This window comes from Pyxicephalus adspersus, chromosome Z, assembly GCF_032062135.1.
Source record: "Pyxicephalus adspersus chromosome Z, UCB_Pads_2.0, whole genome shotgun sequence".
Lineage (NCBI taxonomy): Eukaryota > Metazoa > Chordata > Amphibia > Anura > Pyxicephalidae > Pyxicephalus > Pyxicephalus adspersus.
The window spans coordinates 54,360,104-54,380,900 of NC_092871.1; the positions used below are offsets into that span (position 1 = coordinate 54,360,104).

The following is a 20,797-nucleotide window of genomic DNA, read 5'->3' on the forward strand; positions in this document are numbered from 1 at the left end:
TTGGGTTACAAACCAACCTAGGAGTGTAGCCAGAAAAGCATGAAAAATACAATCCAGCACCATGTAGTTGCCACCAAAACATGATTAACCATGCTGCTTAACACATCCTAATAATGTAATCTAATTCTTTACAGGGCGATAACATCCCTCTGCTGTGCTGCCAAGCCTCTGGAATGTCACATCACTGACTTCTGTACATTCGTGGATGATATTGCTTCCGGTTAATGAGGACTACCACCTTTATGTTCCTCCACTTCCAAGCTGATGTGAGGAAGTGAATATATAGTGGGCCAAGGTCTAAAATGGCATTTAAACCTTCAGAAACACCCAGGAAACTGTACTGACTGTTTTAGACTGGTTTAGTGCACAAAGTAGGGGCGACGTGGTTTGAATGGACTACCTTCCTAAAGTCATTCTTGGCACAGCCTAGCTTCTCCTGGTTTTTGCTGCAATTTTACCTTCCCGAAAGATGTACAGGTCATGGATGACCTGGCGGGACTCCTTCCATCACCATCAGGTGTGTTAGAATGAGTATGCAACTGAGCTGGACAACTAATTGACAACCAGTTTGGACAGCAAGTGGAAGTATGTTTGTATACAATAGTGCTAAGATCAGGCAGCACAGCACAATGACAACAAACCAATAACACTACCACAAATGAACAGACGAGTTGTGTGGCAGCAAATCAACATGACTGCAAAGGTCAGACTAATAAAATTAAAACAAAAAAAAAAAAAACCAAAGAGAGAAAAACCATGACAATTTATTCCTAAAAGAAATATGTGCATAATACATTCAAATACCAATATGTGACAATGTGGTTTTGAGAATGGGACAAAGGCAAACAGGGGGGTCATGTAGAAGTTTGGAGTGGAAACCATGCTGACATTTGTACTGAATATTTGTGGAAAAAAATGACAAAATATTGCTGAAGAATTGCTAAACAACAGAAATCATCATTACAAACCAGGCACAAAAACATTGCAGCAAAAGATGAAACTAACAATAATGAGGATTACAAAGTCACATCAATGCATACCATCCAAGCAAACTTACTTGATGAATTCATTTACTCATACTATTGTGTGATGACATATTATGAAGTGTTAACTAGTATATATACAGTTTGATTTAAATTGGTTTGCAGTGTTGCAAAGCAAACCAAAAAGAATGAAAACAGTGCAACAAATGCAACAATAAATGAATTATTTTGTGAATGTGTACAAAGTAACCTTAAAAAAGTAGCATTTACCCAAAAGAAGATAAAGCATTAAAGATTCAAATTGACCTGTATTGGACTGTAGATGTGCACAGAACAGGGACCGGGTGTGCGCTAATTAATTGCTATCACCGCACCATTGACAGAGCTTAACAGATCCTCCTTAATCTCGCAGCTGAAAACCAATCGCCTTAATTGGCAGATTCACGAACCCTATTGCTCATTTCTCAAGGCAGGAATCCAGCTGGCAAGTGAAGGCGAGTGTACTAGCACTCGGCTCTGACCCACGGAAAAATACCTTGTATATCGGCACATAAATATGCACGTTGAGCTTCCGCTTATTTGCTTGTTAAATAAGGCCCTGAATGTTTTAGATATTGTCAAATCTTTTCTTTTGTCTGATCTTGACTCAATAAAGGTCTACCATCATACTGAACTACTCTATTTAAGACCTCTTGTAAGTGGATCGCTAAATCTAAAGGACAAATATCCTCAATCTACCTGACCTTCCCTACTCCAAGCTCTAAATTCCCAAATATGCAATTAATGGAAAAGGATCTGGAGTCTCAGTAGGATCTGGATAAAAAGTAATCTATGGCCTCTCTTCAAGATCTCCATAATCTACTTCCTATTTCATAAATATCAGATGAGAAATAAGTAAGGGAAAACCTCCCCACCTCTCTCTTGGATACCCTATTGCTGAGAACTTATCACTAAATTTCCAGCAAAAAGTGGCCATTATCTAAATGTTGTATTACTCTTCCTTGGCCTAATTTATTAAATCTCTCCAAGGCCGAAGAGGGTATACTTTCATCAGTGAACCTGGGTGATTCAGCAAACCTGGAATATCATTTTATTATTATTATTATTATTATCATTATTATTAAATGTTTTCAATCCTGGACCACATCAATTACAGATTTGTTTGCTTTTTCCCTAACACATTGGAATTAATGCTTACTCTATAACTATCTACATGACAAAATGTATTACATTGTGTGCATGTGTGTTTTTGTAAATGTTAACTTTGTTTTAAACTTTCAAAATATTGTTAAAGGGTATCCAAAAAATGTGAATTGTCAATTCTTTGTAATGCATTACAATTTCATATATGCAATATATGAAATCATTTCGTTGGAGTTTAGTTAAGTTTTATTTTAATGTTTAGACATACATTCTATGGAAATGTACTGGTCTGCCAGGCCACTTGCAACAGGAAATGGGGGCTAGGCAAACCTGGTGGGATAATGTAAACAGATAGAGACTGAAGGAGACACAGAGAGACAAAGTTAAGAGGCAGACTGACCCAGGTTGGGGAGTGTGATGAGAAGACCTGGAGATGAGAATGGAAAGCAGAGAAGTGCAATAGAAATGTCTGAAGTCCTACATTGAATCAAGTAATTATTATTAATAAACAGGATTTATATAGCGCCAACATATTACGCAGCGCTGTACATTAAATAGGGATTGCAAATGACAGACTAATACAGACAGTGATACAGGAGGAGAGGACGATAACTGTGCAAACTATTTTGTATGTTTAAAGTAGGACAATAGTTTAGCATTGTTTGCCTGTATTGTTGATGTCTTCATTGTTTTTTTTATCAGTGATTGTTTGCCTATTCATCTTTCTATATACATTTTTACACTTTTGAATTGGTAAAAATATACATATTACACTTTAATATTGTGTATTTGCCCAAACTCCCCTAAAAACTGCCTTAGAACTAATAATAACATTTAGCATATCAAAACGAGCCCCTAAACATCCATGTTGACTGACCATCACTAGTACAGTATATACTAATTTTAGGTATGTTACTTTTACTTTTCTTTACTTTTCACACCAATATAAGTAATTATCCCCCCCCCCCATTATAACATTAAATGGGACTTAAGACCCACTCTGAAATGGCTGCCCCATGAAAAAGGGTTGTTTAGACAGACTGACATCTACCTTTGTTTGTCCTTGGTCCAACCAATGAGGCAATCAGTTAATGCACCATTATTGCACCATTATGCACCATCATGCAACCTTTTGAGCATCTTTCCATTTCTGAGTGAACAACCTTCATCATGTAAGGGATACATGTTCCTTTACTTATAATTCTAACAAAGTACATCTTTTTCTCCTTTCCAAATTTAGTTATTTATTTTACATAGAAGCTCTAATATTTCAAATATATAACTGTCCAAAATCTCCTGACTAAAAGGATATGATTGTACGTAACATATAAATAGTAACGCTCCAAGTAAATATATACATTTAACTGTGGAAAAGCTTTATTATCCTTTTGTCCTTTTACTTTTTACACTGCATCACATGGAGAGAGCAAAAAGGTTGGCATAATCTGTTAGTAAAACATTAGGATAAGATTAAGCTAGAATAGCATGGGCACCAATTAGCATAACGGTGATGGTTTTGCTAAAAAATCTAAATAACATTGGGTGCATTTATGTGATCATTTGTCATTTGTATGTCATCTAGATTATTCATTATAATTGATGGGGCCCAGAGAATAATCTAAGAAAAAAATATTCGAAATAACAAATATTAAAAAAAAATAATACAAACCAACTACTTCAGACAGATACAGATACAGAAAACTGCTCCTACCGTGTCTCCATATATAAAGAAATTGCTGTGATGTCTCATCACTTCAATATAACAATATAAATGTATTTTGTTTATTGTGATTAGCTACAAGTGCTGTCTTAGAGCACTGTATAACAGTACCGAAAACCCATATGTTGATAGTTTCAGCTCCTTCATTGTCATTGACAACCAGGTCATATGGGGCCCAGGAGATTCCCAGGACTGTTTTAAATCAGTTATTTATACAAATAAACTCCATACCTGTGTCAAAAAACGCACCTGAAACTCAAGTGGTTAAAGATGAACTTAAAGCAAAGAGCTAAATACACAGATTACCTACAGATGTTCCACAGCCCTGTCTTACAGGGCAGAAAACCTATTTTTACTGTAGTTATAATGTTATATGTAACATATACAATTCCTGTCTCTTTGACTAGAAAGTGAAAAAAGAAATGTCTGATTGATGAGCTCATCCCTTTATCATTCTACATTCTCATCCTATCACCATGTTTGTTGTTAGCACAGGAGCAACAACAGTAGATACCACGTCAATTACAGGTACTTGTAAAATGTAATTATTTATTTATTAATGAATACAGTGCTACATTATTTGGAGTTTTTTGTTTATACCAATAGTTATCCTTTGCTAATGCACACTTTAAGTAGGTAATTCACCTGACCAACTTGCTGTATATTGGAGTTGCTAATAATGTACCATTCTAGTGCAAAACTTTTGGGACTCCCCTGAAAGGTATACTGCTGAATCTATGCCTTGAGCCCTATGGAGTAAAAAAAAAAACAGACGCTACAAGCCACTATATGCCTTTACCTTTGCCACTGTGAACTGCTTTTCTATTTTTAAATTGTTTTCTCTCTAAACATTATTTTAAGCAAGTTCTAACACTATTGGTGCTGCTATAACCAGGCCATGAACAAGTCCTTGGGTACAAGCTTCCCTAGTGTGATGTGTTTATTTTTATTTGCTTTGTATTTTATCTGCTTTGTATTTTCATACATGTTGTTAAAGACTACCAAACCAAGGAGAGAGAATGCTTTCTGAAATGTAGAAAACCTTCTGATTGTTCCCGAGTTATTATTTATTAGCCTTATCTGTGTATTAGGCAAATACAGGCAGCCATATATTATATTAGCTAGGTACACCAGCTTATTTTTAAAGGTGTTCCTATCCTTTTGACCGTATTATTATGGGGAGGACTAGGGGTGGTATCAAGAAATGCGGTCAGAGACCAGGTACCATTCTAACAGGGCATTATAGTTTGCCTCAAATAGTGAAGAGTTCTAAGAGACCTTGGAGTGGGAGTAGACCATCTCAATCCATTCCTCCTGATCTCACTTCTTGCCCAGATCCACCACTCAGGAACCCATAAACACTAATTTTGGATGCACCTTTCTTCTTGGTCCAAGCAGTACTGAGAGAATAGTAAAAATTAGGAAAAGTATCATAAACAGTACTCAACTGTGTAGTTGTAAGTACACCTATACAGCTAGAATGGCTTGAACTATTCCTAAATAAAAAATATAGAAACTTGTTTTCCATCATGCACAGGAATTGAAATGACAGACAATGACAACCACCCTAATTGTTCTAAACCATGATGTTTTTGGACTTATTTGGTATTTTTTGGTCTAAATCTCCCATTGCAAAAACAAGGAACCAAACAAAACAAGTAACTGTCATTTAAGTGCAGCTGGTTTAGCCCCTCCCCCTCCCCCCCTTTCCTACCATCACACTGACATGAGAAAGTGGCATTTGTCTGCCAAGGACAACCTTGACTGTTTCTATTACAGGCAAAGGTGACAAGAGACACAACTATCAGGTGAGTACTTGTAAGCCCCCCCCCCCCCCCCCACTCTCATTCTTAACCCTTGCTGGAATACCGTGTCTAAAAATTAGACTGGTAAACTTTGAAACGTTTGAAACTATTCTTTCAAACGTTTATACTAAAAAAATGTTTAGGTATTTTATGAAAAAGGTTTTCTGCTACATTATTACCTAAAGTTTATTATGACAGAGTGTTAAGAATGAAAATTGGAATTCTTTTAGTGTGAAAAATACATGTCTCGTGTCAGGTGTAATGAACAGTGAAAATGATACGTTTGGCTAATACTGATCTCTAGTTCTTTTCTAGTTCTGAATAAAATAATGAACTGCTGATATGGCAATGTATTACTTGTAATGGGTTTGCTCAAACAAAATTCAGCAGATGCATCGACAAGTAAAATGCTTTTATGCATTGTGCATTAACAAGCCAACAAACCCAATGAAATCACCAAAGCATTCTCTGACAGCATTTACTACACATGCCAGATAAGTAGGAGCATATTTAAGGCATTAGTACAGAGGGTATCGGTACTTAGAATAAATGCATATTTTGGACATGACAAGCTTAAATCCGGTGTTTTATATAATGCTTCTTTTCAAAGTATGGTATAATAATAAAAACAATACTTATGGTGAGTTTTTAGCTACAAAAGTAGTATATAGGTTTTCTCCTTGGTTTGGCATATTTGCATATTCATACATATTTCATGCATATTTCATATCGTTGTGGTGCTTGTCACATATCTTTTCTTTTTTTTTTTAAAGTGTATGACATTTTTTTAATACATTTTTGTATGGAATAGGTTGGACCCTGTGACATTGCTATTGTCCTTGCTTTTTCTGCCCTGGCTGGAGAGATAAACCTCTCTATTTGTCCTTAAAGGGACACACATAGCAAGAATAACCTGTCAGGAGTTTTAATCCTTTCTTGACCAAACCTAAAACTTAAACACCTAATATTAAAAACAAATGGTTCTGCATACATTTTTAAAGCAGGATATTGACACACACACCTTACTTTAGTGTGCTTAGAATACACAAAAACAGCATTATTTTTATGTTTCATGCCAAAAGGCAAAGTAGCACTGCAACATGTGCATTGAACTACGCTTACTAAAAGCTGCAGAAAGTATGTCTCAGTTCTGTTCATTGTAATTTCTGCCCACTTTTCTTACTTTTGCTTATATATAGTAAATTAGCATCAATTACTGGAATTTCTTGTAATTTATTTAAAAATACGTTTTGTAAATATCAGTCATTACACAATAAAATATACTTATATACATATGTTTATATATGACATCATGCGCATTCTATTCATGTCTTGCAGGTTCAGCCCAAATTTCAGGTAGCAAATATATAACACATCACTACCTGCTTTCAGTTTTTTACTGCTAAACTATACAGGTACACCAGGCCCTAATTCATTTATAAAAAATGATCAGCAGTATGTAGCCAGCAAAGCCCAGTAGAGTTTTGTATGCCCTGTGATTGGACAATGCAAGTTATGTAACTTGGACAGGCTATTTTCTGAGGCTACATGCCCATTTTTTGTTTTGTTTTTTAGAACTGTCATTTAGGTCAGTCACTCTCCAATGCGAGATACCAGAAGGGCGACTTGATCGCATCTGTCACAGGGGTATTCACCTAGGAGCTGTTGCTTCATTTGTGCATATAAATGGCAGACTGTGCACTGAACAAAACTTTCCACCTTGCTGCCACTCATTTTCCCAGTTACAATGTTTGTTTTCAATGAGTCATAAAGTCCACTTACAGTTTGTGGTTACTACAAGGATAATATATAAGTATATTTATATTAATATTAATAATAATCAATAATAATATATTTTCCTTCAAAAAAGAATGGAAAGTAGAATCTACTGTTTGGCATCAATTGTTGGGCAGTCTGGTAATATAAAGGTAATATAAAATTCTGTTTTAATAAATTGCAATCATTCTTTCCATGTGCGCCAAATGAACATCTGCCAAGTAAATCATTCATGGGAAATTGCCATTAATCAGTCAATAACTTTTAAATATCTAAGTAATCAAAAGTAGGTTGAAAGTGGTTCAAATAAAATTGAAATTGATCAGCCAAATCAAATAAAACATATAATCAAAGGCTAAAGCATAGCAATATACTGGCCATAACTTGTTCAGCCTCCTGGAATTGTCCAACAATCTGGGCTGTAATATGACAGCTACAAAGTAAGCTAATAAGAAAAAAAAAAACAGTCAAAACCATGGAATATGGTATGGTATACTGCAATTTTTTTGAAAATTATGTTTTTTTTTTCCAGGCAATATTCATCACAGTCACTAATTTCTGTTTTGGATTGCTTGGGGTGTTGGTTACAACTCATTAATAAGTTCCTGAAATTGCCAAAAGGTTGCCAAGTAAATGGCCAACATAAGGGTGCTCATAGGTAAAGAACAATTGATGAAAAGTATCATCCGGTCTGCAAGTCCAGGACCAGCATTTATTATCTCCATAACTGTTCCTACGCAGTAATCCAACAAATATTAATGCCAGAGACAAGCATTTATTCTTAGAAGTAGCCAGGCAGTGAGAGCTTCTATACTCCCATTTTCCTTTCTATCTTTTAAACCCCAGAGCAAAACTGTAATATATTGCTGCCACCAAATCTTAGAAGTGGGGATCAGTTTTCATACTACCTGTCCTAGGGTGATAACAATCACTGGCCCTGTATCTATGGAGGAGAAGCATTTTCATGCCAGGACTCGCATAACATATACCAATAAGATAGTTTGAGATAACCACTTGCTGTTATCTTGCAGCACTGAATTTTTGGAAGGATCAAAATATGTTTTTTTCACTTATCATGTTTATTATTGGAAACATGTATCCCTATCTGTTTAGACAGTGATACCTTTCCAATAATAAATTTAACAGACCACTCTGGAGAAGAACAAGCTGATTGTTAGGGTTTGCTTACTCTAAAATGAGGATGTAAAATATCATCACTTATTCTGCGATGTAATAAATATATAAATAAAGTGTTATAGTAAAGTCCTGATTGTAATTGTATGAACTGACGGTTGTTCACAGGAAACCAGAGGAAATCAGACCTGACGGGCCAAGACATCCTCGAGTCATGTCGTTCCCATCTGCTACTTGTTTCCTGCTGATCATATTATGTTCTGGTAAGTCAACCAAAATGTACACAGAATGGCAATACGAGGCACACATACATTTTATAAAGCTTGGAAATCTGTATGTTTTAAAGTTGAGCACTGCTACTATTATATTGTAGATGGAAGTGAAGCTGCTGTGAAATTATTTTCCTGATCCCTCTCTGTGAAGTGCATTCTTTGGGATTTTCTCCTATGGAGAATCCACTAGGGTGGCAGTGCCCAATTAATATCTAATGACTAGTTTCTGAAATTAAAGGATAACTGCATTCCTCATTATATGGAAATGTAAGGATAAAATGATAGTCATGCAGAAGATTAAGAACAATATCCAGGAGTAGGCAGAGAGCATTTGCCATGGGCCAGTGCAAATGACTTTTGCCCACCAACCAGTAGGGTATCCTGGCCCACTTTGTATGAATCAGCTGATCATGTGCGCTCCCTATGCTAAAAGTTACCAGTCCTCCCCAGTGCTGTGGTTAAAAGTTTTGAGAAAATACTTTATTTCTTTACCATGGGAGACCGTTAGAACCTATGTCAGAATATTTTACTGTCTGTGTTTTCCTGCCCCAGCATTATTTCATTTCCTGTCCCGCAGTCACTGGAACAGTGTGTGAGTCCTTTGACTATGATAACACAGTCAGGGACAGCAATGTTAAACCAGAACTAAACCCAAAAAATAAAAAAGTTATCGGGAGGTAGAAGGTTTTTAGCAGAATAGACTAGCAAAGCCTCTTTTGCCAAAAAAAAATTTTCCCCTGATTCTGTTGGCCTTCCTTGCACCACCAAGAATAGCCCCCACGTACAGGAGTCACATTATCAGTTGCAGCCCAATCTGGAAGACTAGGTGGCAAATATGGAGGCTTCAGGGAATGAAGCAGTGAAAGAATTCTGGACCTACCTTCGCCACATTGCTTAAAAAGTGTGACAGTATTTTGTACATTGTTGCCAGTTATGGTAAAAGCTTACCCACAAAAACACAGGTTAAATTCTGCTTTAACACTTCTAGCTACTCTCCTCAAGTCCAACCAAAAAAAGGCAGCCATACAAAAAGTATGGAAGCTGTCATTGATGGCCTCCTTCTGAAAATGTTACAAGGCCACTCTGTGTCTAGCTGCAACTCTTTTGAGTCACACACCCAATAACAGATAATAGCCTGTAATTATGAGAGGTGATTTGGAAGTGGAGTCTGATTATTGAGAGGTCATTATTGGTGGAGTCATTATTATCAGCCTCTGTGGCAGAATTCAGTAAGACAACAGTATAGGCAAGGTGGTACAGGAAGCCAAAAAAATATCAGTGTGACAATTATAATGCAGCGAAAATAGTCATAACCATGTGTGTTGTGTTTAATTAGCATTTATCGTATAATGACCTTACATATTTTTGCATTAAAGGCTCCTCCCAGCTGACAGTCAACCAATATGAACACATTTCAGTTGCCGAAGGAAATTCAGCCACTCTGGGCTGTTTTGTGGACGAGGAGGAGATTGAGAATTTAGGTATTCAATGGTTTAAACAGCTGCCTGAGAGTCCACCCACTTACATCCTCTGCCATGGCAATGACAGTGCCATCCACTTGGCTGAAGCATCCACGGAGCGTTACCAGCCAATTAGAAACAGCAGCAATGCACACTTTCTGCACATCAATAACGTCACCACAAATGACAGCGCTATGTACTGGTGCTTGGTGACTAAGAGCCCCTGTCATCACATTTGGGGTAAGGGAACGCGCCTCAGCGTTTATGGTGGTAAGTGAACATACAATTCTTTAAAAGGCTGTTCCACAGAAATGGGATATGTTAACAATGAATGTGCATTAATTTGTTGAATTTTTATGTCATTGGAACTCAATTACTGATTATTTAATTTTGTCACCACTAAATTCCCACAACAATTTGTTCTATGGTAAAAAAAAAAAATGAAAAAGAAAAAGTTAAAAAAGTCATGTTCAATTTTTCAAGGACTGCAAAGTGTTACACTTAAAATTACATTAAATTTAATTTATTATTTTTATTGATCACTTGTAGCCACTGAAGAATAATATCAGATTAGTAGTTAAGACATTTTAAAGGATAATTTACTAATTTGCTGTGAATAGTCTGCATTGTAAATAGATCTGTTGACAGGTTTCTAAACTGTCCTACTCTGTATGCTGTGTGTTCTTTACGCCACCATGGCTTCCACCTGTACTTTAGACTGTACTGTCCACCCAATTCACATTGTTGAATATTCTCTACTTGACATTGTCCCACTATCTGAATTACATAATGCCACCCCACTGGCTGTACTTTTCTTGATGTTGTCCTTCCTTGTACTCCAGTCTGTACATTCTATACAATACAAAGCTCCTAGTCTGCATGCTGAACTGTACATTTTTAATTCTCACTATGTATGTTATGTTATACGTTCCAGTATCAACAAATCTCTGTTTGTTGTGTTGTATATTACGTACTCCATGCTATCCCACTTTAATATGCATTGGTTCTGTGCTTCTTAACAGACTACTCTGTATGCTGCACTGTAAGTTTTATATTCTGCACTGATCTACTGTACATTTCATACCTCTGTAAGAAAAATGTACTACTTTAAACTCAGTGCTGAACATTCCATATGCTGTACATTCTGTTCCTATCACTTCCCAGTCTCTATGCTATAGTGTGCATTCTGTGCTCAACAGTCCTCCATTGTATCCACTGGATTACACAGTTTCAAAACCCTCTTTCTGTTTATCATAAATAGAGGCAGCTACACGTGATTTACCACTAGATGGCACCAAAAAATGTTGTTGAATTTCCAGTCTAAAATTGAAAAAAGTATGTTTCTAATTTGGAATTTATTTATAAATACTATCCAATTATTAACCACCTGAGCGTTACACTGAGGTCTAGATTTCTGTACCAAAAGTGATCCACTGTTTTTCATGAATTTTTTTTTTTTAAATTGTAGACCTGTAACTTACAGAAATATGTCCGAACAAGGGTTCTAGTAGATATTATGAATATAAAAAATGTTTGAAACACACAATCATTTAAAAAAAAATTTGAATTTCCAAGTTATTTACTTTTATTTTATTTTTTTTTATTTTTTTTTGTATTGGATTGGATACGGGAGTTTGTATTCAATCCAATATAAAATGAGTGTTTGAATTTACCAGTTATGTACTTTGTATTTTTTTTTTTATTTTTTGTATTGGATTGGATACGGGAGTTTGTATTCAATCCAATACAAAATGACAGTTTGAATTTACCAATTACACACTTTGTATTTATTTGAATTATTTTGTATTGGATTGAATACAGGAGTTTGTATTGAATCCAATACAAAATGAATGAATGAGTTTAAATTTGAATTTCCCGCACACGCGCCGACGTCATCACGCACACAGGGAAGCCGTCCGGCTATTTTTTTCTCAGCCGGACGGCTTCTCGCTTCAGAAGACACCCGGCGCTGGATGAAGAAGGATCATCGGCGATCAGCGGGACCAGGTAAGAAGCCGACCGGCATCTTATGTTCCGCTGGCCGGTATCTTGTGTTCCGCTGGCCGGGATCTTGTGTTCCGCCGGGCGGCGAAACAAAAGATGCCGGCCGGCATCTTACCGGTCCCGCTGGCACCCGACGCTGGAGAGGGAGACCGACGGACGACGATGGACGGAGGACGACGCTGGAATACGAAAACGACGCTGGATGAGCACAGCGGGACCAGGTAAGTATGGATGCGACAAAAATACAGGGTTAACCATCCTAGCCTTTTTTTTACGTACGAAGGTCGGGCTTAACGGCTAGGTGGTTAATATTCTTCTTCTTCTTATTATGATTAATAATAATAATATCAATAATAATAAGCAGGATTTACCGTATATAGCACCAACATATTACACAGCACTGTACATTAAATGATGCATTCTTTTTAACTGATATTTATATCAATTTATTATATATATATTCTTTAAAACGTTTGTAAATATTGGGTGAAATGTGTGTGAATTCTCTGTAAAAATCATTTTTAAATAGATCACTAGTAACCAGACAGCAAAAAAAAAAAAAAAAAAAAAAAAAAAGCACAGTAACTGTAACATTTTTCAATTAGAAAAAAATCAGGTTACATATTTGAAGTGTAAAAGTTTTATACAATTTAGAGAATATATATATTATGCATACAGATCAGCACAAATACAAATAAAATAATGAATTTAAATAATCCTTCTAAACTTGGCCCCACTTTAAGCACTGGGAGGCAGCACACGGTCAGGCAGCTGTCAGGGCATCAGTTGTCAGCCTAACAGCTCTGATTCTCAGCTCCATCAATTATCTTCAACCTAGGCCAAAATATAGTTACACGCAAAGCCAATTTAAAACTTTTGATAAATAAAATTATTCTGTACTAAATATTCTTATTTGTGCATACACCAGTTGTGACAGGTTCTCATTCCTGAAATATACAAAACCATACAGTGTATTTGCTACTTGTTCTAACACCAGTTGCTATTTCTACTTATTATTGCACACTTATAATAATATAACAATAATCACAGAGGGTTAATTGGTGAATCAAAACACAACTAGCGTAACACTTTTATAGTTTGCTCAAAACAGGCCTTCAGCTTACAGAAAAGACATGCTTATTGCAAAGCTTGAATGCAGCCTCCAGCCAGTCTCTGGCAGTTTATTATACAGACCAACGTTTAGGTTATCTAATAACTTGATCTGTAAAGGCATTTATTTGTTTGTTATACAATTACAAAGTAACACATAATCGAACATACAGCTTGCTTAATAGTAAACATGGGTAACGGGAAAAACTGAAAATAGGCTAAATTTGCAAAGCAAAAATTTGGATATCAGTAGCGAGTAGTGTTGGTCGAATATCTCAGTATTTGTCGACAGCTATTCGATCGCATAGGGGGATATTGTTCGGGTGATCGAACATCGAATCGAACACCAATAAAGTTAATGGGGTGAAATTTCGGGTTATTTTTCTGGACTGTGTAGAACTGCAAGAGCAATCAGCGGAACAGAGCTGACAGCTCCGCTCCCCTGATTGCTCTTGCAGCCCTAGCGTAACTATAGTATGTGTTCTTGGATAGGAGTCCTGTGTTCTCTATCTAGTTTCTCTATTTTCTCTTGAATATTTTTGGGAATTCTCCTGTCAGTGTGGGATCCCCAGACACTAGAGGCTAAATGGGGACAAGTCTCCCCATTCATTCACCTCTAGTGCTCTGTGATTGGCTGGGGAAAAGAAAATCCTGATGACGCTTGAGCTGTCATCAGGGTTTACCTTTCCTCAGCCAATCACAGAGCACTAGAGGTGATGAATGGAGAGATTTGTCCTCATTTAACTTCTAGTGCCTGGCGATCCCACACTGACAGGAGAATTCCCAAAAATATTCAATCTAAGCAGTGAAGATACAGTCAACAGTTGAATCACAAAAGTAATATTAAACCTAATCTTGTGCCCAGAGTTGTTAAATACAGTTTTGAAATGTGTTAGCCATATAGCAGCTGAAAAGGGTTTAAAGGAATTCAAATATATTAGCATGGGGAACTAAACTTACACTAGAAAAGGTCTATCATTTATATATATATATATATATATATATATATATATTGTGAGGGGTTAAGCTCAGAATCGCCTTTGCTGGGGTCAAAGGACACTTGTCTGGTTCATCCAACTCAAATCACACACCGAGGTTTAAGTGTTAAGCTGACTTGTAGTCAGGTTTATTTGAAGGTTGCAGCTAAAATAACAAAACTAGCAAAAGAAAACCTTGCCTGTCCAGCACTTACTTTACGTCCAATATTCCTGTCTATCAGCTGGAGGGCTTCTCCCTGTCAGCTCCAAACAAAGCTATCAGCAACCTTTTACTCAGGTTTACGTCCATTCACCCAGACCAACTTTCTGTGTCCCCAGGCAGAGAGCTCCTCACAGACCGACTGTCTGCGCTTCCAAACAGAGCTCTCCCACACAGTCCACAGTCTCTTCAAGTTACACTAAGCTTGCACAGACCCCTGTCTGTCTCTCCCCACATTAGGCCCTTGACTGAGCTCCTGGCTCTGAGTTATATCCCCACCCTCAGTGTTTCTTCAATAATTATCCCACAGGTGAGAGTCTTCCACCTGCTACTTCACACAGGAGAGGAATCTTGGGCAAATATATCTCCCTTCCACCTCCAATCCTGCCTTGGTGTCACAATATATATATATTGTAATGTTATTAAGGAAACATCACTGAATTCTAATACTATATATCATAAACAATGTCTGCAAATATGGACTAAAAGCAAGGGGTAAATAGTGAAATATAGCTGACTTGCTGTCCAGTAATCAATACAAGAATACAGCTGTCTGTCACTGATAAGCCTCCTGTAGCCAAAGCCAAAAGGTAAAAGAAGAGAATAGGCAGCACAGTATTAATGTTATATAAATGTTACATATTTCACATGTGTGGAAAGTTAGTTGTATCTGGATTTATTTTTTTTGGTGTAAGTAAATGTTTTATAAATTACTGTCGATTCTGCGAGTCTTTTATTAATAGTGGGACCACAAGATCCCAGTTCTGCAGGATGGTTGTCACCCACCCTGTGCTTTCATCTAATCTGCTGCAGTTAATAGCTTTGCTGGTTGATTCATCTCTGTTCCTGGGATCTTCTGTCACTTTACCTGACACTTTTACTGGACAACTTTACCTGTTAAAGGAGCAATAAAAATAACAGATTAATAGACAGGATCTGCAGATAAGGAAACTATGTAACATGGGGACACAAAACAAACAGTGCTGTGCTAATGCTGTTGACAGTTTGCATCATATATCGCATTTTTTACTATTGTGTAAAAGTGTACTTTAACATGTAGATACCTAAACTGCATATTTGTAATGCTATTTTTGGATTTTTACACTGAATAACTATTTTTGTCATAGATTTAGTCTTTAATTGACATATTACACATTTGCAGGTGAAGATGTCCAGGCACCTTCTGTATCTCTCATGAGTAGCTGGGTATCTCAGACAGACTCTCATCCCCTCTACCTTGCTTGTTCGGTAAACGGGTTTTATCCATCAGTGATTAAGGTTACATGGAAGTTAGATGGATTGTCTACTCCAGGAATAATTACTACAGGACCATTCCTTTCAGAAAAAGCTAAAACTTTTGCCTTAATTAGCATCATGGAGCTCCCAGATCACCAAAAAAAAAATGTCTCAAAGGTTTCCTGTGAAGTGCGTCATGATTCCTCAAGAACCGTGATTGTGAAGGACTCCCTTGACTGTTATAGGGATTTTTGAAAGCTGCCACAGAAGACACTTTGGAAGATATTGATTTTGGAGCTGACTTTGTCACACACAGAGTGTGCAAAGTTCTATTTTCTAAAATTCAACAGTTATAGATGAAAAGAAGGTTGTGTATACTGGGACCTTAATGGGCATGTCAAGATCTAAACTCTATTAAAAAGACTAATATTTGGGAATAAACTGTTACATATTTAAAGAAGCATGCATACATTATGAGTTTAAGAAGAGGACACATCCAAATCGAACCAAAATGTAAAAGACTTATTTTTAACGAATATAATATGAACTATCAACACTATAATGGGCACTGCCCCAGTCTAGCTACACAGATTACAGTTAAACACCAAGATTAAAAATGAGAAATAAAAACATTTTTTTGTTTTGGTTTTGTGATTTGCACCAAATGTTGCATATTCTTTAACAGCAACCAGAGGGGAAGATGCACTTCTAAATAAAACACACAAACCATATTGTCCAAAGCAGACATAAAAGGCTCTATTTATAAAACAGGGAATCAGACATTCCCTTACTGCCCTTGAAACACATGGACCTGTCTGATTCCATGCTTTAGCAATAAAGCCCAAAGTATATTTATAGCTCACCTGTTTTCAAGTTTTATAGAGTAGGGAAGAGTTAAAACTCTTGCTGATTTATATATTTTTATCTGTTCAACTGAGAACATTTATTTTACCTTTCTAAAGGGTTTTTTCTTCATCTCCTGTTCTATTGACAAGCAGACTGATCTAATTTGTCAGATAAAAAGGCCAGAAATAAGCAAAGCCTGTATATGTAATTAATTACTTTATTGGTTCCCACTCATCTACACATTTAGCAATATGATATATTTGTTATAGCATTAGTGTTAAATTTACAGCGAAACCTGTCTTTAAGGCTAACTTTAGATCAGTGGTTAAAAACCTGGCATCAACTACTCCCAGGAGTCTACTGGCAACTGTTAAGCTACGTACACACATCCAATGGTTCTCACCCAATAATCGGCTCAGGGCCGATATCGGATGAAAATCTGGCAAGTGTACAGCACCCGTCATCCATCGTCCAACAACCATCCTGGCGAATCCAAGGACGATGGACAACGAACGTTCCTAATGGAAGTGAAGGGGAAGAGCGCGCAGCTAGGTGCTGCTCGTTCTCCCCCTCCCCTCTCTATAGAGCAGAAGGGTGCTGTATGTACATGTTCATGCATCATGCAGTACTTAGTCGTTGGAAGGGATCGTGAAAAAATCGTAGTCTTATCTTGGCCCTAATTTTCTCAAACCTAACACAACCTAATTTGGCTTTTAAAGTCCAAATGCTAGACAAAATCTTCCACTATAAATATTAACTAGAGTGAAAAAAAGTTTTACCTTTAATTAGGTTTTTTTGCTGTTTTTGTTGCAAAATCTAAAGCCTTATCTTGACTAAGCCTACATACAGCTGAATTCCAAGGACAAATAATTTGTTGTAAACATATTCCACAACAAGCCCAAGGGATAGAAAACCCAAATTCTCCTGCAAACCTAGATTTTACCTTGCAAAAATAGCAGTGACATCATCATTGTGCTGCACATGGTTTGTGCAAAGAGCAGAGCTGTGGGAAGGATCCACAAGGTTCTCCTAATGCAAGTTGACTGCAGAATGATTATAGAACATAAAGATACAAGGTCAGACAATATTGGTTTAGCTTGGATTTAAACTTTAACCTATACATTAAAGTGAACCCAACACTAACAGTGCATTTAACCCTACAAAAGGATTTAACAATATCTCTTACTCAGCTTCACACCTTGTCCTATACCTAGATCATCTGTGACAAATGCAAGCTGTCCCCTATCATGCCTAGATCCAGGTGCCAGAGTAACTAGATCGACTATTACAACCTACTCACAGGAAAATATCGTAAATCAGTCTTTTGCTGATCTGTCCATTTACATTTTAAAATATAGATAAAACATACAAATCATGGACATTTTTTTTAAACAATCTAGATTTGGTTTGATTTTACATAACTGTTCTGTCCAAAAAAATCCCCGGAAGAACAGCAGCAGATCGGCACCAAGTGTCCACACAGCAACGGGAAAGAATATATGGGTACTGCAGATGCCACATGCTGGCACAGCCCTAATATCCACCTGTTTACTTGTCCACCAACTGCGGGCACAAAGAAAAGTCTTTCAGGTTCTGCCTGGCCTAAGTCTGTTTCCAGCTGTAGGGTCAACACTTCAAATTGAAGATGAAACATTCACCCAAGAACAAGTCCGAGTCTACGAGACTGTATGTTAACTGAAAAAAAAAAACACAGGTTTACTGTATGAAGACTAGTCAAACACATTTCCTCATATACAGAGCAGTCACTAGGAACCATTTATAAATGTAGTAAAGAAAGAAGCATGCAAAAAAAAAACATCAAAACTACTTTTAAAAGAAGAGTTTGATGTCTAAAATTTTGTAAAGGGAGAAAATAGACTAAAGCTGTCCTTTAAATGATTTACCCAAAACTCCTACTAAGTCCTGAACCCTACCATTATGCAACTCTCTGGACTAGTACTTGGCTTTTTGCTATTAGGAAAATACCAGTAGTAGTTCTTGGCACATAGGTTTCACAGTTACCCTTTCCTGCACTTAGGTCAATAAAACATAAGCTAATTTAACACTTGAAAGTATACTCATCAGTATTAAGGGGAACAGAACTGGCTTTGTAAGTCCTGAGTCCCATCTCCCCCACCCCTTTCTGTTTATGGAAGGTGATGTTCTTTGTCAGGTGCCCACATCTCTGTCTATCCAGTAGAGGGGTCCTCTTGGAATCCAGAAGAAGAAAATGCAGCTGTGACACCAGCACAAGAAGATTGTTGGGGACCAGCGTGGGCCCATCTGCAGCCCTGAAATAATGGTGCCTTTCTGGGTAAGTATGTATCTACATGTGTGTGTATACAGTATATACCCAACACTAAAATAACATCTTAACCATAATTTAATCTTTCCTATAATCTGATACTGATATCACTGATACTAATGTACACTAAGGCTACATACACACGTCCAATGGTTCATGACCAATGAATCTGGCGTGTGTACAGCGCCTGTTGTCCGAATGACCATCCTGGCAGATCCACATACAAAGGACGATGAACAATCTTAATGGAGGTGAAGGGGGAGAGCTTGTAGTGGGGTGCCGCTCTGTCCTTCGCCCCCTTCCCTCTCCATAGGGCAGAACGGTGCTTTATGTACAGCACTCATTCATGTATCACGTAGTAGTTTGTCATTGGAAAAGAGGTCAGAAGAGGCAGCAAGCAGGAGTAGTCAGGAACAAGCCAGGGTCAGTACACAGAGAATCAGGAACAATAGAGATAAACAACAGTAACCTGGAAGCAGAGCCAAAGGAACTCCTTGTTCAGGCAACTTCCTGTCGCCAGGTCATTTCCTTAAGAAGGGAAGATGGGCGTGGATCAAGTGAGCCGCACACATCAATCCCACCAGCAGAGGGAGTGCTGTTGCTGGGATGGTCTCAGATGTTATTTAAATGTTGGCCAGCAGAGGGAGCACGTCTGCGGAATACTCTGGTTCTCTGAGGCAAGGGAGCAGCTGACAGAGAATCACCTGACTTGGAGCAGGAAGTAAACAGAGTGTGGGATACAGAGGCAGAGATGGTGCTGGCAGCAGGGGGCTGCAAGGAAGGTGAGCAAGAAGGAGGCATGGGTGACCTGGACTTGCGGGAATCTGTGACACTTACACATATCTGCAGTGGATGGTACTCCTCTGTCATGTGGACGCTTCCAGACCAGAGCTATTCAAATGTCTGTTGATGTGCTTTACCACAAGACCATCGTTTTTCATGTTTTTCCCCAGGCCAGCTCTGCAGTCATCTTGGATCTCTCATGGCCTTAACAGCATTCTCCTTCATTGGTCTAACCCCAAGGTATTGGCTTGGAGTTCCCATGCTCATGCCTATCAGGCATCTTGCTTTCTCCACTTCTGAAGTTGCTCTATCTATTCCAAGTCAGTTTTTGGATTTCCAGGATGTCCACCCAGAGGTTGGGTGTACCCCCTCAGTCTCCCGGAATCCAAGACTGTGACTGATTACATCAAGGAGAATTTGCAGGGGGGTTTATACGCAAGTCCTCTTCTCCTGCTGATGCAGGGTGCTCTTCTTGTACAAAGAAGAGTACAAAAGTAAGATGAGGTGCTTCGGCCACGTATAGACTACTATGGCCTCAATGCCATTACCATCAAAAACCGCTATCCGCTGCCTCCTTTCACTGAGCTCATCGCCTTCAGGGCGCACAGATCTTCACTAAGCTAGACCTCCGAGGAGCATATAACCTAAATCGTATTAAGGTGGGGGATGAATGGAAGACAGAGTTAATACCAGAGATGGGCATTACAAGTATCTTGTGATGCCCTTTCGTCTCTGTAATGCTCCGGGGGATTACCAACACTTTGTGAAAGATGGTATTTGTGACCTGCTATACACCTGTGTTGTAGTTTACTTGGATGGCATCCTGAGTTATTCCCCTGATTTGCCTACCCACAGACTGCATGTTCGTTTAGTCCTACAACAGAGACAACGGACTGTATGCAAAGGCTGAAAAGTGCTTGTTTGAACTCCCCCCAGGTGCCCTTTCTGGGCTACATTGATTCCAATGTTTTTCCAAAAGAAAAAAAGGCTCTGGAGAAGACCTGGTTACTGCCTAAACTCTGC

At 37.8% G+C, this 20,797-nt stretch overlaps 1 protein-coding gene and 1 long non-coding RNA gene across 3 annotated transcripts; one reads left to right on the plus strand and one right to left on the minus strand.

Moving 5' to 3' along the window:
• The first annotated feature begins 3,829 nt into the window (after positions 1-3,829).
• LOC140343524 (immunoglobulin lambda-1 light chain-like) lies at positions 3,830-16,642 on the plus strand. Of its 2 annotated transcripts, none has more exons than XM_072430223.1 (4): positions 3,830-4,374; positions 8,730-8,824; positions 10,210-10,563; positions 15,767-16,642. In XM_072430223.1, exons 2-4 carry the CDS (start codon positions 8,776-8,778, stop codon positions 16,093-16,095), a joined length of 732 nt encoding a protein of 243 aa, XP_072286324.1. In that variant the 5' UTR covers positions 3,830-4,374; positions 8,730-8,775; the 3' UTR covers positions 16,096-16,642. The 2 variants fall into 2 exon arrangements, with proteins under 2 accessions (XP_072286324.1, XP_072286323.1); XM_072430222.1 differs by lacking the exon at positions 3,830-4,374 and adding an exon at positions 5,300-5,654.
• On the minus strand, positions 15,397-18,366 carry LOC140343525 (uncharacterized). Its single transcript, XR_011923362.1, has 3 exons — positions 18,231-18,366; positions 17,630-17,729; positions 15,397-15,498 (listed from the first exon to the last, which is right to left on the minus strand). It is a non-coding gene; the product is annotated as an uncharacterized lncRNA (long non-coding RNA).
• Positions 18,367-20,797: the final 2,431 nt, after the last annotated feature.

Bases quoted from the DNA above. Each gene is read 5' to 3' on its own strand.
- LOC140343524 (XM_072430223.1), top strand. From the start codon at position 8,776: ATGTCGTTCCCATCTGCTACTTGTTTCCTGCTGATCATATTATGTTCT. The intron at 8,825-10,209 runs GTAAGTCAACCA...TTTGCATTAAAG, and splicing joins GCTGATCATATTATGTTCTG to GCTCCTCCCAGCTGACAGTC. The intron at 10,564-15,766 runs GTAAGTGAACAT...ACACATTTGCAG, and splicing joins GCGCCTCAGCGTTTATGGTG to GTGAAGATGTCCAGGCACCT.